This window comes from Etheostoma cragini, chromosome 22 (genome assembly GCF_013103735.1).
Source record: "Etheostoma cragini isolate CJK2018 chromosome 22, CSU_Ecrag_1.0, whole genome shotgun sequence".
Taxonomy (NCBI): domain Eukaryota; kingdom Metazoa; phylum Chordata; class Actinopteri; order Perciformes; family Percidae; genus Etheostoma; species Etheostoma cragini.
The window spans coordinates 15,550,944-15,569,364 of NC_048428.1; the positions used below are offsets into that span (position 1 = coordinate 15,550,944).

General features: G+C 40.9%; 1 protein-coding gene across 1 annotated transcript in view; it reads right to left on the reverse strand.

Annotated features, from left to right (window-relative positions):
• Positions 1-18,421, reverse strand: part of ptprn2 (protein tyrosine phosphatase receptor type N2) — a 115,583-nt gene that overhangs the window by 69,732 nt on the left and 27,430 nt on the right. Inside the window, exons 5-10 of the mRNA XM_034861989.1 lie at positions 16,639-17,092; positions 16,159-16,455; positions 15,872-15,912; positions 14,725-15,143; positions 12,002-12,088; positions 5,852-5,931 (exon numbers count right to left, since the gene is read on the reverse strand). Coding sequence (XP_034717880.1) covers positions 5,852-5,931; positions 12,002-12,088; positions 14,725-15,143; positions 15,872-15,912; positions 16,159-16,455; positions 16,639-17,092 — 1,378 coding nt within the window. The remainder of the gene's footprint in view (positions 1-5,851; positions 5,932-12,001; positions 12,089-14,724; positions 15,144-15,871; positions 15,913-16,158; positions 16,456-16,638; positions 17,093-18,421) is intronic.

Below are 18,421 nucleotides of genomic sequence, written 5' to 3' on the forward strand. Positions count from 1 at the left end.
GTGTGTGTGTGTGTGTGTGTGTGTGTGTGTGTGTGTGTGTGTGTGTGTGTGTGTGTGTGTGTGTGTGTGTGCACTCAGGGAGAGTACCAGAAAGAAGAATAGAGAATAGACAGACATAATCAGGCAGAGACAAATGGACAAATGGAGTAAGATAGAAAAGAAACCCTGTTATACTGTATATAGGCTGGCTCTCTTATGTTTTTAGAACAAAACAATAGACTCAGTGTGGGCAGAGTACATTCCACATCTGCCCACAAAGTAGTCTCTCCTCTTTGCTTTCATGAACATTTTTCATTAAGTGCGTTAGAATCAACCTTTTTATGCAAATATTCAATTTCTGAGTGGACAAACAAAAATATTGCAAGAAATATGTTTACACTTCGCTCAGGTGGAAATGTATCTTTAAAAACTACATGCTACGAAGTGTAATGGAAACTGACTAAGTGAATTAATCCCAACTAACATGAAGACTTAAATGTCTGCTTCTATGAAGTGACAAACAAATAGGAGTGATGAAAACATCAGATCTGTGTGGAGCGCCACCATCTGTTTGTCTGTATCTATGTAGTCTTACATCGCCAGACCTTCCTGCACAGCGCTGCGGAGGAGGGTCTATTTAATCTAGACAGCATTACGGGATGGGAGAAAAACGTGCCTTGGTTAATTTACATTTCTTCAAACCAATCACAATCATCTTTGACGGCACTAAGCGCTGGATGGAGCCCCGGTGCTGCTGTTAAATGTCCTCGGAAAGGGACTTCAGAGGACTTCTGGTGGAATGTGCATGTTCAAAGGTTGTAGTAGCCATGCAACACAAAACTCAGATAGGACATATAGTATACCTAGCTGTCAGGATTTATCCTGTAGAGATCCAGTGATTGGAATAACGCCGCTACTTTTTTCAGTATTGATTAATCTATTTGATTAGTCTTCCCATCTTAATAACCCTAACCTGTTACCGTTACTGCCAAAAAATGCGGTGTGGTCCAAACTATAATTCAAGCAGTTTTATTTTATCAGACCAACTAGATATCTAAGCCGAGGGGCAAATACTTTTTTTTACTGTTCTTCCTGCACAAGACAAGCGCATAAATGCTGACGATTGGCTGAGCTTGAAAAAATAATTCATGGTAAGCCAATCAGAGGTAGAGTTGGGCGTGTGTTTGAAAGCATGCATAGTCACACAACAAACAACACAAGCCAGTAATCTCACTTTGGCCTACAGCAACATTAAAATAGTTTAGATTTGTGTATATTGTTTCTGTTAATAAAGTATGGTATTAAGTGTCCATTTCATTGTAATATTCAGATTTGTACTAAATAATTGAAAATGCGAATGTATTTTAAGTTCCGTTAAAAAGAGGGGTGAAGGTGGGCTCACATTTGAGCATTTCAAAATTGACTTGAAAGTAACGCAAAAGCTACTTTCTGAAGTAACAAGTTAGTTTTGTAAATTTTTTGTTTGTTAATGAGTAAATAATTGAGTTACTTTTTGGAAGAAGTAACTAGTAACTGTAACTAATTACTTTTGAAAAGACAGTTAACTATAGTCCTCATAAATCGACCAAAGTTTAAAATTACAACACAAAGAAAGCAGAAGGTAACAGGCGTCCAGCCAAAAAGAGTGACATCCAGCGGAATTTCCGGCGGCACTGGAGAAATCGTGAAAAAAGTACATTGTGGATATAAACTATGTCTATGTAACGCCTGCTATCTTAAAACTGCAGTGGATGAAACACGCATACATTTCCTTAAAGTTTTTGATGATTTTTGTATTTTCACGTGTGTGTGTGTGTGTGTGTGTGTGTGTGTGTGTGTCAGAAGCAGAGGCAGAAACGTGGGGGCAGACAATGTATACAACCACATTTCTATTTGTCTCCCTCGGGTGACAGCCGTTTGTCAGGGTCTCTGCTCTCTGCTCCAGATGGCCCAGTCAGTTGCTCTTAGGGTCCCCAGGCTCCCAGCGCTCATTGACCAGGGTCGTGGTTCTCACGGCCTGGGGGCCTGTGGACTCATTGCTGTGGCCTGGCCTCTGGGGCCTTTGGGGCCTCAGAGGGGCTCTGGGGTCGCCCAGCCGTGACAGCCAAGACAATAGGAGTGTCCTCACCCAACTCCAACCTACGAGCCTCTCTTTGGCCTGGCTATTCTTGACCACAGTTGGCCAAGCAGTGGCAAAGCCACCAGGCATCAATTTTAAAATCAAACACTCAGAGAACCTGTTGATCATATAAATACAAATATAATTTAAAAAAATTGTATAACACAGATGTATCGCAAATCTGGTAAATGATTGATCCAAACTAATTTATATTGTCAATTAAAAGAATAATGACAGGACATAATTATATACACTTCAATTAGCAAAAATACCCTTCCTACACATAAATCCACCTACTCACTGTGAATTGCACAAACATGTAGAAACAGATTGTTGTAGATCAAATTCATCATCGCCTACAAAATTTGGCTTTACAATGAGCAAAAGCAACTCTGGCAGATGCAATTTCCCCCAACTGAAGATTATTTACATGTTTAAAAATCAAACTGAGATTGAGAGGAAGTAAGAAGACAAAAAAGTTGAGTTCTAAACAACACGTTTCAACATTGGTTTTAACAGCTTGGCTGCCACTTCATCAAATATTGAATAAATCATTTTCTTGGCACAGTAAGAACACAGCTGCAAAAAAAAAAAAAATTGACACACAAACATGCACACATCCACACACGCGCACACAAACACGAACACACAGAATGCCTTGTAGTTTTGATAAAGCAGCAGCTTTCTCTTTTGTTTTGCAGCCGAGCAGGGATTAGGCAGTCCGGTTCTTTGTCGTGCAGTTTTCCAGTTGAGCAGAACACAAGAGCCTCTACCTCCACTAATACAATCAGACCTCCCAGCAGGCCTTTCACCACACAGCCGCTAAGAACCTGCTGCCCAAAAGATGCTTTTCAATGAGTTATCAAATCTCCTCTATACTGTCCATGCCTTTCAACCGAGTCTCTTTGTCTATTGGTTTCAATGGAGCATTGAACACATCAAAAAGAAGTGATAGGCAGATAGATGGACAGCAGAATGTAGCAGAGCCATATTAACCTCCTTCAGATGCTGCAGCGTACAGTCAAGGCCACGCCAATAAAGATTTAATATATTGTTGCATATGATTGCACAATGTCCAGTGTGCATATACAAGTAGATCATTCAGAAATGAACCACAGCCATTTACAGTCAATGTGTATTATTCCAGGTAGTTTTCAAACAGGAAAAGGAATCCACCAAATGTTCACTGCTTTACGCTTCTCAAATGTCAGTGTTTTTTTTTTTTTTATATAATTGTAAAGTAAATAGCGCTGGGTTTTAAGCTGTTGGTCAGATTTAAGTCATTATGAAGATATCTCCTACCCTTGCTATGCAGACGATATTCAACTATGTGTATCTCTCATTTAAATCTCAAATGTTACTAAACTGTCTGTTCTACAAAATTGCCTTAACTCTATAAAAAAAACTAAATTGCAGATATTTTCTATAGCTAAATGCTAACAAAACAGCATTAATTCTGCCCCAGCTGGCTTTGTCCTGAAGATGATAGAAAGTCTTGGTTTTCTTTCCCCTTCTGTCAAATCCACTCTCCGTAATCTAGGTTTGTCTAGAGACAAGGCTTTGAGGCTTGACCAGCGTGTAAATTGTTTGGTTCACTCCTGTTTCTACCAGCTGAGGAACATTGTGTCCCCGGCATTTTTTTATTTCAGATTTTCATACTGTACATTTAGCACATTTCTGCATTTCATTATAAACGACTCTGCGGTATCTGCTCTTGAAAGGTGCTGTTTGAATAAACATTCTATATACTTACTTAATGGTTATTAATACGCTATAAAAAGTAATATGTTTGCAGAATTTTTTGCAGAACACTTTTAGTTTTTTTTTGTTTCATGAGTGCTATAAAGCATGCTGTGCTGGCTCTCAGCAACAGGTTTAGCAGATAATACAGCAGGGTTTTGAGATGAGTTCATTAAGAGGCCACGCCATTTATGCACAGTCACACATTAGGCATTGGTCAGCCAGGATTACCCAGGTGGCTACTGCATGCAAGTGTCAATTTGATTTTCAGATTCCACCTTTACCATGCTGCTGCTCCACAACCTGGTAACCGCTGTGAAATCACCATGCCAATGTCATACTGTATTGAATTCAATGTCATGCACGCATATTTGGATTTGGAATAGAGCTAAAAAAATGATTTGAAACACTGAAAGTAGAGTTTAGCTCCACATTGTTTTATATCGGGAGGAAAGTCCACTCCCCCTCACACTGTGGTGGAAATAGAGGGGTGTAACAAGGTAGGAGGGGGGGCAAATCCAGCTCCAGCTGGATTTGATCTAAGGTCAGTGGGGGCACACATGTAGCTCCAGAGACAGAGGATTTAACCCCTCTTCAATCTTCAATCGTCATTTTTACATTTTTAATACATTTCAAAGGCGCAACCCACAATCAGTTGGGATTGAAGGGCAACAAGGATGCATCTGAAGTAGTTTGATAAGCTCCTTCTGTCGCCTTTTACACATCACTATTCAGGTGGGCTGTATAAATAATTCATCCCTACAGGTCAGGCTGATGATCATGTTGACTTAACATTTGGTCTGACATTTCAGCCCTGCTCATGCCTGTCATTAGCTCTCGCCACACGCCACCTCATCAAAGTCAGTCAGACAAGAGAGGGGGTAAAAAAAAAAAGACATAAAGAAGTAGAAAACGGATGTTATGACACAGTATAATTATTTCACCTCATGCAGGAGAGGTAAATCTGCAGCACCGGCAATATTTGCTCATTTAATCGTTTGAAACAAACATTTCAAAAGTGGGATGCTAGTGAGGGATAAATACAGATACACACTGTAATCCAACGAAACATGTACATACGCACAAAAACACACACTCAAAAATCACTGAACCAAAGCTCAACCCCCGGCCCAACCTTTCTTGCGGGAGATCTGTATTATCACCCATCATCCAGCACGTCCCTGACAGGAAACGAGTTGGTGCCAAAAAATGTCGCCGCATAGAAAAACTGAAGCAGCAACACATTTCTGCCAATAACAACACCACCATGTTGATTTCAGTGGGGTGATATTGGATGATATTGACTGTTGGGAGTATTGCTGTGCTTCTCAAAGTCATTTCCGACCAAAGCAAGGACATCGACACACATCACACACAAACACACACACACACACACACACACACACACACACACACACACACACACAGATCGGAGTGCAGACAATGAACAGGGGAGAGGAGGCACAGTGACAACTCTCCTTTCTGTGGGTGACAGCTCTCCATCAGTCTACATCAAACAAGTGCATAGACGCAGGCAGCCACACACACATACACACACACACACACATACACACACACACACAGAGGAGTATACACTCTAACTGATTGGCTGGCGCAAACCTGTTTCAACCTGTTAGACATAATACTTTGTAGAAGACAAGATAAACTGTACACTGTGTGTTTGTGTGTGTGTGTGTGTGTGTGTGTGTGTGTGTGTGTGTGTGTGTGTGTGTGTGTGTGTGTGTGTGTGTGTGTGGACAGACTCATCATCTCAGTAATTGATGGTCATCTATCATTGCACACTGTTGATAATCTTCTTTGGGGCGGGGGTTTGTCTGAACAAGATGAACACCAGCCTTTCTACTGTATCTGGAGAGACTAATCTGTGTTCTCATTTACTGAAGCACAGACAGTGACAGAGTGGTCTGGCTAGTAAAAATTAGATGAATTGAAATGAAGGTCATGGACAGCAATCATAGGTGATAGAAGAAGAAAAAAATAAACTGCTCTTACCCGCAATTTGAACCAGATCGGCAGTGGTCACGTTGTTGGGGTTGGGACCAATTCTGAAAGTCAATGCTGGACCCAGGACACTGCAGAAAAAGCAAAGATGAAGCAAAATAAGCTGTTGTATTGACATTTTGGAAATATGCATAATTGCTTTCTTGCTGAGAGTTACATGAGAAAATTAATACCATTCTCATATCTGTCTGTTAAGTATAAATCTGGAGACAAGAGCTGGTTAGCTTTACCAAGCTAAAGACTGGAAAAAGCTAAAAGCTAGCTAGCTCCAAGCTTTAATATCATGGCATGAACATTTCACTTAATGACTTTTTTTTAACATTAATATGCAATCCCCCAGGCTGCCTGTGGTTCCCCAGTGGATATAAATGGTGATAGGTGTAAACCGAGCACTGGGTAGCCTGCTCTGAAAAAAATGAAAGCTCAAATGGGCCTACTTGAAAACTTGCTCCTTATGACCTCATAAGGAGCAGGGTTACCTCCCTTTTCTCTGCTTTGCCCACCCAGAGAATTTGGCCTGCCAATTCTAAAGAGAGAGTCATCATGGCCTTAAAACGAGCAAAGTGGCAGTTGATCAAGGTCACACCCCCACCCTCCACCTTGCCCTTCCCTCTCTCCTCCTCAATAGCTACAGACTCAGAAATGGCACGTCCTAAGGAAAGCTTATTGTGGGACTGGCTCTAGCGATTGTAATTCTGCACTGAGGCTGAATTTCAAGAAAGAGACTTCAGATATGGTATTAGGGGACCACTAAGGCCTTCATAAAAGCATCCAAAAAAGCACCATGTCATGGGACCTTTACGGTCACTTCCTTCAGGGTGTAGTGAGTCAATGTCAGTGGTGGTCCGGGGCCTTGTTAATAAGGTTGACTGGAGATGGGGGGAAACTGGTTTTGTGGCGTGAGGTTTTGGTCCTGATGGACCACAACCTTCTGCCATCTTGTCACTATTTCAAAAATATACTTTTTTGTGCAGATTAAACGTATATATTTGGTAGCTTCAGATTCACTGGACAGATATAGACTTGGTATCAATCTAACTCTCAGAAACAATGAAGAAAGCTTATTTTCCAAAATGTTTAGGATAGTAAAGGGTGTTACAATGTTAAATTATCCATGTAGCTTTCCATCTAATATGCTTAACTCTACATTCAGAACAGACATTGTCAGAATGCACAAATAAAAGGTGTGAATGATAAGAAGAGAAGCTCTAAAGTAACAGATGCCGTAGCCTATTTCTAAAAGAAATGTGAATCATAATTCATTTTCCTTTTCTTTTTAGGTTGAATTCAGCCAAAGACAATGCACAGTCATCTGCTGAGCACCTTGTTTTATTTTCACCTACTGTGACCTGTTGTTACTCCCTGTGCCTGTAGTGTCCTCTGTCTGGTCAGGATTCAGCTACCCACTTTTGTCCCTGGGACCGTATAAATGTATATGGTCCCTGAGGTTGACCATGAAATAAAATCAACTCCACCAGACTCTGAAGGAAAAATAATATCTACTGTAAGCTCTTAAAGCCCCAAATGATTACAATGAATTGTTAACTAAAAGAACGACTAAGCAGTGACTTCATCGTCCTGGACAGGGCTGTCTTTCCAAACAGGGTTCAACAAGGCAACAATAAGCATGTCGTCCTCCACAAATGATGAAGACCCAGTGTGGGCCAATCAGTAACAAATATGGCACCTTGTTTTGATTTGTAATTGTAGTTCCCCAAAGGGCCAATCAAAGTAATTCTGAATGCTGTGAGTGCATCAGTAAGATAATTTTCCTTAAGTTTCGTCGAAATCCAAATTAAATCAGGGATGTCTGAGACACTGATGATGAACACATGGCAAGTGAGCAAATGAGCAAATGAACAACGTAGGAGACAGATGAATCACTCTCTCATGTTGTAGAAAAATCCTAACGGGCCATTTAGTGAGAATTTAAAAATGCGAGAACTAAGCAATGAGACATGTTGTAAAAAATCTTATCAAGTACTTTCAGTCTTTTAACCTGAACCAAATGTGTTTTCTTTTTAAAACATGTGAGGTGGGTACATTTGAACCTGTCTCCAACAAGGAAGTTATATTTTACTAAATGTATTGCAGAAATATTACTACCAAAAAAGACTATTTAAAAAATTGATCTGTATTTGACAGAGGTTGAAATAAATTTTGAAGCGATGTTTGGGTTCAATAATGGAAATACTTTACTCTTTGTTGCATCAACAATTCATCACAGTAGCTTCAGAGATATTTTATGTAATTGATACATAAAGATCGTTGGATGGTATGGATAATAGTTAGTCCTTACTCTCTATATTAAATTTTGACTCATGGCGAGTTAAAATGTCTACTTGTGCCATATTTCCATCAACTCTAAATCACTAAGCCATTACAATACCTCATCATGTCTTCACAGGTAGGTCCTGGAAATTGTAAATACATTTTTAGTGTACTCCCGATGGAGATTTATCAGACTGCCAAAGTGCTGGGACCCAGACCCACTCACCATCAGTCAGCCCGCTACAGAGGCAGCAACAACCACTCCGCCAGGGGCAAAATGTGAGCCAATACTGCTCGACAGACAGACCCAACCATGCACGATGCATTTGTGAACATGATAACACACACACGGCTCTAAAATAAAAATAAAAAGTCCTTTTCTAATGCTTTCACCTGGCCTCAGTTTGCTCTCATAAATGTCAATATTTCCACGATCTTCACCCCTGCCTTCATTCTCCCCAACCAAAGGTATTCTGCCAGAGATCTTGATGCATCTCTCTTCATCTTTAAATCTCTATTTAAATATACTACTGGGAAAAACTACAGTTGGGAGATGAAGTTAAGACAGATACGTCTTCTGAAGGACTCCACACTGTCTTCTGTGTTATCAGATGTGAAAGCTTGGGCTTCATATTAGCTCTGCTGCTGGGACATGATGAGTGTAAATGTGCAGACTGGTTGGCGGGTATTGGCAGGATGTGTGTGTGTGTGTGTGTGTGTGTGTGTGTGTGTGTGTGTGTGTGTGTGTGTGTGTGTGCGTGCGTGTCTGAATGTGTTTGCGCCTGCCTGCCTGCCTGCACAGACTGTGTCTGAGGATGGACTTGTGAGTGTGTATCCCACTCCCCCTAGTGTTTCTGACCAGTAAAACACTTACGTCATCTGAGAAAGGCACATATTATCCCCCAGCTCATCATCATTCAAGACTACAGTTTCACATCTCTTTTGAAAAAAGAAAAAAATTGTGCTCATTACTGTAGTAGCAGCCTTGGACGTAATTGTGTTCAGCGTCTGAAAATCTCAACAACATCGAAACATTCAGTCTCTTATTCTCCGTCTGAAATTCTTCTCTCCCTGTCTGTTCTCATATTTGAGTATCTCTTCTTCTGTCTTACTATCAGGGATCATCAGAGCGAGCGAGGAAAGAGCGGCCCCTGAAGCAGGCCGCCATGCTCTGATCCGGCTCCCATACGCGAACCAACTCATATTGAGACAGAGGCTTTCAAACACTCACCTACCGTTGCGACACAACAAGAGGCACAATGGGCTTGTGTCACCTCTCTCCGTCTAGGCTATTTCTACATGAATGCGCTTTCATTAGTTTGTATAAGGAAAGAGAATGGGGATAAACAAGCCCAACAAAGAGGACATTTTCTGCATTTGTCATCTGTATAGAATACTGTTATCAATATGAGGTGTAATACAGTGTGGAATATTCATTTAAGGGTACATGCAAAAGTGGATTGAAGTATATTTACTCAAGTATTGTACTTGAGTATTCCCAATTTATGCTACCTTGTACTAAAACCTAAGAGGAAAATTGTCATTTTGAAGATACAGATATACAGATATGACTTATTATCTGATGATTTGTTGTGAGACTACACCACCACCAAGAAGAAAAACAAACAAAACTAAATAAAACCAAAATAGATAGATACATGGATAAAAGAAAGGAAGAATAAATTAGAAATGGATAAATAAATGAATAAAGAAATAAAACTCTGGCCTGATTCAGCTATTCGGATCTGTCCTGCTTGCCCCAACACATCTTCGTCCCCATGGCTCAACTGGAGATGCAACCTAACCTTTTTTTCTCTTCCCTCTCTTTCTCCCCATGATTGTTGTTATAGTTATTTTTGTTAATTTCATCTTTTTTTGATGTTTTTTTTACTTGCCTTGTCAAGTTTCATTTGTGTCCTACTGTTAAACACTTTTCTTGCACTTTTAATGAGCCCCACTCCAAAAAAAGATGGAAAAAAGAAACTACACTGTGATATTTAGAGAATCCGTTTGACCTTAACCAGTTACAACACAAATGCAGTTGTTTTTTTTTTGTTAAGTTTTGGCAAATTGGCACCATTAAAAGTATGCTGAATAAGCTATTAGCCATTCCTGTCTGCAATATGCCCATGTGTGTACAGATAACTATCACTAGACCATATTGATACTGAAGAAAGCTTAAAAATGTGATGATTCTCAGGCAAATTCTGGGATTACATATGAGGAGGGTCTTTTTTACATGATTTTTAAGCAGCTATTCTCGCAATGGACATGAGAGAGATGGTATCATTGGAAATTGTAAGTCAAATGGAATCTAAAAATGGAATGTATCATGTCTGTGTGTTCAGTTTTGACTGAGTTAGGACTCAGAGAGTGAAGACTAATTTTGACACAAATTGTGCCTCACAGTCTGAAAACTCTTTTAATGCATCTGTAAAGCTGGGTGATATGGATGGAATCCATATCAGGATATTAATATGGTTTTCTGTGTCAAAATATACAAATGTATGCAAAACCACATAATGAAATTCAATTCACTATAATGAACTGTGTTCCACAAGGATAATATTGAATGATCACTGAGCCCTTTTCAGCACAAATAACAATAACCAGTAATAATTTGACAATAATATAATATTTTAAAAACTAAAAGTACTCATTTTGCAGAATGGTATCTGCAAAATGAGTACTTTTAGTTTTGATGCATACTACGTTTTGTTGATAAAACCTCTATACGTTAACTAATGTAAAATGTAAAATGCATGACTTATAATTGTACCTGTGAAAAGGTAGTACTTTATTGTAGTTGTACTGCTTTTACTTCAGTGAAAGATCTGAATACTTCTTTCACCACTGGATATAGCATGAATGCTCATTCATTGCAATAATGCTGCAGGCTATTCATCCGCATCCAAATAACAACATCAATCACTACTGTATGTGCATCAGGAGTTGATTCTGAGTGATATGAAATGACAGGTGCAATAACAAGACTGACTCAATCAGTGCCGGCACAATGACATATCCTGGTGTTTTGCTCATTGAAACTAAATCCAAAGCTCTTTGGTTGCATTTATTTGAAGGTCACTGTGTATTTTCAGTGTAAAACCCTAGATACAGAGAGTGCTGTCAGACAGTTTTCCCTCTCAGTAACTATTATCCGAGCCAGAGTACAGCTGCAGACTGCAGTGAGTGGCTTTGGTGTTCATATGCTGCGGGTGTTACTGAACCACCCAGATTTCACGTCTCCTGCAGGAGCATCTTGAAAGGCTTGTCAGATCTTAGGCGAACACATCTCCTCTGCTTACTACATGGGCTGACACCAAATGTACAGCAGAACCATGGTACAAGCACAAACCAGCCCGGGTTCAAGGACAGTTCGCCCGCTTATTAATATATTAACCACCTCCTGCTGGACTACTTTCTCTATTCTCAGCTCTCGATCCACTGCTGCTTCCCTTTCTCTCACTTCACCTCTCACTGATAGTCGTTTGATGGCTTGACTGCTCCCTTTTTGACAAGGCGTACAGTGGCGAGGCAGTGTTTTGAATAGAATGGACACATCAGTATGTGTCTGGAGGTAATTAGGCCTGATTTCTCTCCCTGCGAGAAGTCAAACACTCCAAAAGGTCAGAAAAACAACAAACACCTACAGTCTCTGGCAGGTTGGCACAGTTCCTTCACACAGTCTTTGCAACTTCTAGACAACCTTCACTCTCCTTCCCCGAGCTCAAAGGCACAAAACAAAATCTTTTTAAAAGCTTTAAATGTAGCCAATTATCTTTTATGTTATGACGGGCTTGTAAACTGCATGGTATATTGTTATTTGCGACAATGAGGCATGTACAGGGTGTTTGTGTTTGTACATACGAGAGCTGGGTGAGGTCTGCTGCATGGAGGTTCAGCCTCTGGGTCAGCCGCTCCATCAGATCCGAGCCCTGGTCAGTGGTAAGGGTGCTGGGGGAGAAACACACAGACAGCTGGGCATCACCTTTGGATGTCCACACCCATTCAACATAAACGTAACTATTCAGCCGTTAAAATGCTATTTTATTTAGGGAGATGCTGCGACAATTTATACTCACAAATGGGTCATTGCGCACAAGAAAAAACATGGTTGTCTGAATGGATGTACTGCACACATGTACACACATTGTGGACATACACATAGGCATGCGCAAAAACAAACAAACGCACAAAGAGCCGTGCCAAGGGAAAAGGGATCAGCTGCTTCTTCAGGCTTGGTAAATCACCTGCTTTTTTCAGCAATGTGACAAACAATAAGGTGCAAATGGAACCCGCATGAGGTGTAATGGCTGTATCATGTGAACGGGCTTTCTCTGCCTTTCTCTTGCTCATCTTTCTTTTTCTTCGCCACATTCACTTTCTCTCACGCGCACGTACACTCAAAGTAAACCATGATAACACGAAGTTCACAGACACGCACACGCCCTCACGGTGAGATGAGAATAATAAGGTGCAAATGGAATGGAGGTGAAGTGTAATGGTGGTCTGATAAAGCCATGCCTCATCACAGCTCAGTCCAATGCTGCTCTCTCACTCAGAGAGTAAATCGCCAAGGAAATAGACCAAACAAAGGCAATCTGCAGGCCAATGTGCTGGATGGAGGAAATGAGAAGGGATAACACGCACAAACACAAACCCACACAGAAAGCTACTTTATTGCTGACAGCTTAACCTGGAATCACAAGGTGCAAGGTGACATGCACCAAAAAGGCATGGATCGTAATGAGACATTGCTCGAATTTTGTTAGTATAGAAATGTGACATAAACCAGGAACCAATTCCATACAGTGCTGGATTTTTAAAGCATTTTTAGCTATACTTTATGTTGCTGAATTTCCTTCCAGATATTCAGCCTCCTCTCACAGTTAAAAACAGTTTCACAATAATTTTACATATTCAAGGCTAAAATTATGCTGAGATATTCTACTATTTTTCCTGCATTTGACACCATAATACAGCTACTCCCCCTCCCCCCAAAAGAACAGTGTACTGTGCATCAGTGGTTGATTCACTCCACCTTTGAGAGAGTGGGTGGCTCTTTTACACCACTTGTTTGAGGGGTTTTGAAAGTTAAAGATTCCGAAGCAATTCCAGACACGTTTGCATCCCTCTGTGGTAATTCGAGCAACTGGAGAGCTCCAGGAGTGACTTGGTTGTTGATGCTAGCACTTTTCCCCTTGGGTTTCTCTGTCTCTTTCTCTTCTATCCCTACCTTTCCACTTCCCCTCTTACACCTCCCTCCTATTCCCCAAACCCCCCACTATCACCACCACAATGTCAGGAGCTGTCAGATAAGCAGGTTTGCGTAGCCTCTCTGCAGGGTGCGAAGGAGCTGGGGATAACAACCGTGCAATCATGGCGTCTGCAGCTAATGCAGAGCCTTCTATAGGTCAACTATAGTTGTTCGCTTGGTGGGCTGAGGATAGACAAGTAGAAGGTGACGATATTTTATTTAGAAGGTGACGGGTCTCTTTCTTCTGGCATAAACTCACTTACATACCGGGTTTAGGTCTCAATCTGCGTTGTGTGGCAATAAGGTGACAAAGATTGTGCCCATCGCTCCTTTATGAGCCTATACATGCGTTGAACAGGTGAAGGACAACTCACTGACACCAGACTCGATAATGCCATGAAGGGATTTGAGAAAGGGCCAAGGGGGAAGACACAGTCGATAGGAACTTATCTTTGCTGAGCCTGAGCTGGATGAGAGGTGAGAGAGAAGGAGAGGGAGGGAACTTGGCGACCCTTCCTGACAAAGTATCATCATTAAAGCTGTAATACAGTACAGTAATACCCACACACTGAGGGATTTATCATCCCTGCTATTGTAATCAGGAGCAGCACACACTTAGGATTTCAAACTAGGGTATTCTTTTCCATAAAGACTTGAAGATGTGGGTGGCTTTAGACGGAAATTATGTCTCTTAAAGGCACTTTTAAGTAACTGAACAAAGGAGAAACATATGCTCGGTATTAAGGTGCATAAAATGAGTCTGCCTTGAAACAGGTCCAGCCGTACATCTGACTGGTGAGTGGAGCGGTAAACTATATAAAGCTGTGAGCTACACCGTCAAGTTGATTGATAATAACCACTTACGAACAATTAGATGCTTTTTGCATGTAAGTTTTTGAGGACAATGACTAAGGTAGAAGGGGTTGATGACATGCTGTAGTTCAATCTAGTGAGTCTGCACTGCTGTCGACAGTAGAGCTACAGTTAATAATAATTCAACTCACAGACATTGAAGTGTACATCTATAATGTTGCACAGGACAGCTGCCACAGCACATCTCTGTGTTTTATACTCTAATATGCATTTGTATGTATTTAAATATTGAGACTCCTACCATCTTATTCCTTAATTTCTAATCTTTTTTCTATAAACTATACTTTGTTTTTCTGTATACAGGCATAAAGCACTAGCTCAAGTTCCTCACCCTGTATGTGTATCCTTTCTTGGCTAGAAAGATACAATATTGATTCTGAATATCATAATGTAGAAATTCTATATTAAAATCGGAATCATTATGTCAATATGTGTTATTGTAAATCTAAACCATACTCACTCTGTGCCGGTGATAATGTAGCCAAAGTGTCTGTCCTTCCCTCTGCTGGAAAACTCCTTCACCGCCACGTGGACCAGCTGAGTTTTGACTCTCATGTCATTCTTCTGCGGCTCTTCCAGCTGTTTTTTCCCCGTCGGGGCCTGATTTCCCTGCATCCACCTCTGGATCTCTGAGTCCACCTGAGCGTCAGGCCCATCTGCACCACCGGTTAAACGCAGGGTGGAGCCTTCCTTCACAGGGATGGTCTTCTCCTCCCAGCGGTGGGGTAACAGAACTTGGCCCTGCGTTGTCCGACTTTGGACATTTTCCTGTCCGACTATTTTCCGGAGTGGGGCTGGTGGCCCGATGTTAACCTCTGGAGCATAACCAAAGGGCTCCATGTTGAGGTAGTCAAGCAGCTTGGAGAAGAATGCTGCATGCTGTGTAAAATCAAAGACGATTTCTCTTTAGGGTAGTGAAGGCATTTTCTACTACATTTTCTACATTACTTTTAATTTGCTTTTAGAAGACTTTATTCAAATTCAGAGGAAAAATATATTAATAACTTGAATGGAGACTTTTATTAGATATGTCAGTCAATTAAAAAATATAGTTGCATTCTATATCTTTTCTATATTCTTACATTTCTGTATCTGAGTGCTGAGCCAAGCTCTAATGACATCCTTTTTACTATTACTATTAAAGGGTTGTTAACAACACATTCATGGCGTCATTTAAAAATATTTTCATTCATATCGCTTTTAAAGGTCTATTAAAGGTGCTCTAAATGAAGTTGTATGATGTTACTTCTATTTGAAGTATTTTAAAACTAAACAAGACTAGCTTGACCCTCGCTCCTCCTCATCCCGTCCCCTCTCCCTCCCTTGTGTGCTTCTGCTCACTGACAACAAACGTTGTAGCCTAAAACACGCTTGACATTGCTTAGAGCACCTTTAAATGAAAATATAGAGGTTAGACACACAGCATTTTACAGGATCCTGAAGTTGCTTTCAAGTTCTTATGATTCAACAGTAAATGCTAGTCCGCACAACTTTTAAATCATCCCTATTTGAAGTAGCCATTCAAAAGTGAATAACGTGTAAGTTTGGACATGTCTCGCTCCCTGAGAAACCAATTTGTTGGTTGAACAGAGTAATTTTAAATTCACCTTGTCAACAGTCTCTTTGTCTGCGCCGTCTATTTGTTGGCCTGGAAACAAACACAATTTATGTGAGCAGATTGTGTGAAAACTGAAGTTCTCGTTTGTAATTAGCAATGAAAAAACAGTTATGAGTCAATATGAAAGACTTAAAAATACATTTGGCAGCACTTTCTAGGAGGGTTATACAACCAAGGCATTATTGACGTATTTATAAACTTAGAATTCCTTATTCTCTTATATCTATGGCTGAAAATAAATCCACAAGTATCTCTTTCTCAACAGAAGACACTTACCTTGCTGTTTCATTCTCAGTGTGTCTTTCTGGTTTAGATCCTGCCCTTTGTCTGATTTCAGGTCCTGATCTTGATTCAGTTGCATGGCTGCCAGTGGCTCCCTGTTGCCCTCCATGTCCCCCCTGGAGTCAGCGACTCCTAGTCCTGGCTGTGCCCCAACAACAGGCCGGTCCTCCTCCTCCTCCTGGAGTGCTCCGGTGATGACCCCAGCCAGTTGGTCCAGGTCCTTACCAATCAAAGCCTCCATGTTGATGCTGTGCCTTCCCAGCTGGTTCACCATATTATGGATGAATTTCTCTGGACAAGAAAGAGAGAATAATGAAAATCCAAAATCATACTAAGAGAAAAATTAAATCACTTCAATGTAAAACAAAAAACCCCAAATCTTTACCCAGAAAACATACAAACAAAGAAACAAACAAAATTAGGAATATTGGGTTGCAATTATAAAAGCCAGAGTGGGAAAAAAGTGGATCTTACCATCCATGACACTAAGAGGCTCTTTGACAGTCAGTCGGTTTGATCCAGCCTTGAGCAGAAGTCTGTCTATATCAGGCCTTTGGGTTTTGGAGCCAAAAGCCACCTGAGACTGCGGCTCTGCATGGTCACTTGGAGCTGGCCGGATGTAGCTGAGGTAATGAAGTTTTCCTTTGGGCCACGCAGCCTTGCCACCCGGGGAGCTCTGTTGAGTGCTCGGTACCTCGGCAAGAAGCCGTTCCAGCTGGCTGGATAGAAGTTTGCTTCTTCCTGGGTCCTGGTTGGAGTAGGTTGAACTGAGCTTGGGGTGTCTGCCCTCTCCACTCTGTGTGAATACTTTGGTGACTGGAGGTTGACCAGATCCTTTCTGATGGCTGTAGATAGTGGTCTCCTTCCAGCCCTGCTGGGGTTTTGACTGGATGGGCTCCAAATGACCTTCAGACTTGCTGTCTTCAATCTACAACACAAAATGCCACTTAGCACATGCAGAGCATTGTTAATATGTCAAACATTATGTAGCCAAGCTAGAGGCGTGGCTCTGGGGACGGCTAATGGAAATATCTCCACGGGATTTTCATGAATTACTTTTTTTTCTTAACTATGTCTATATACCTCCTTAGGCCTAGTTTATTTAGGTGTTTATGATACCAACATAGATGCAAAACTTTCAGCTTTACTACCATCAGCTTCAGCTGTATTTTGAGTTTAGTGCTAATTACAAGCAAAACTAAGATGGGGGACATTACACATTCTAAATCAACATGCTAGCAATGTCATTGTAAATGAATGAAGTGAAGCTAAATTTACAACATTCATATGCTGAATCTTCAACCTATTTTCTGCTCTGCAATAGTTTTTACCCCCAGTAAGAACATTAGATTGGTTGTGCTGGGTCAGCATTGTTGTGACAGGCTTTAGTATAAAAAGAGAAGCAACCTGGGCTTTGACTAGACAGGACAGGATATGAATAGGGATTCTAGATCAAAGACAACTGCCCTTGGAAATTGCATTATGGAAATGATAGATGAGATAGTGTCACTCAAAGAGTAATTTCATGCATTTCCACAACAAACTTTAAAAGCATATCCCTTCTGTCAAAGAAGTAGCTGCAATCCCTTATCTAAAAAGAAGAAACTGTGAGTCATCTGATTTTAGATTTAGCCATATGCGTTTATATATGACACATGATGAATTATGTGTTCACATCATAATGCACTGGTAACACAGGCATCTAGAGGCCTTTTAACTATTTTGGCATTGTTGTTGGTATTAATGTGGGCACCAAAATGTGTGATTTTGTCCTTTCTTCTATCTGTGAGGAAGATAAATAATTCCTTTCGTCTTAATCATAAGGACCCACACTTAAAGTCAGCATACAGTACATCCGATCCACTGAGCAGCATTATTATCCATGTCTCTGCGGCATTTATACTAGCTATCTCCCCTGGTGTCATTTTCTGTCCTTCAAATGTATATAGAGAAAATGTCAGTCTTTCCGAGCCCGCCACACTGAGAGGCCATAATGGCATTAGCACAGCGAGACGGGGGTGCTCTGCCATTCATGCTAACCATGTTTGGCTTTTTCCATCACACTACACAACAAAGGACCTCGTCTCATCAATAAGGAAGGTCCTGAACTCTTCAACTTTGCATTATGGCTGCACTGACACAGCAGCAGGAAGCAGTTCAGCTATGAAGGATGCAAAGCACATTGCACACAAAGCCCGGGTTCCACCCTAAATATGAGGATTGAATAATGTAAAGAGGTGATGGAAGATCTTTGTGT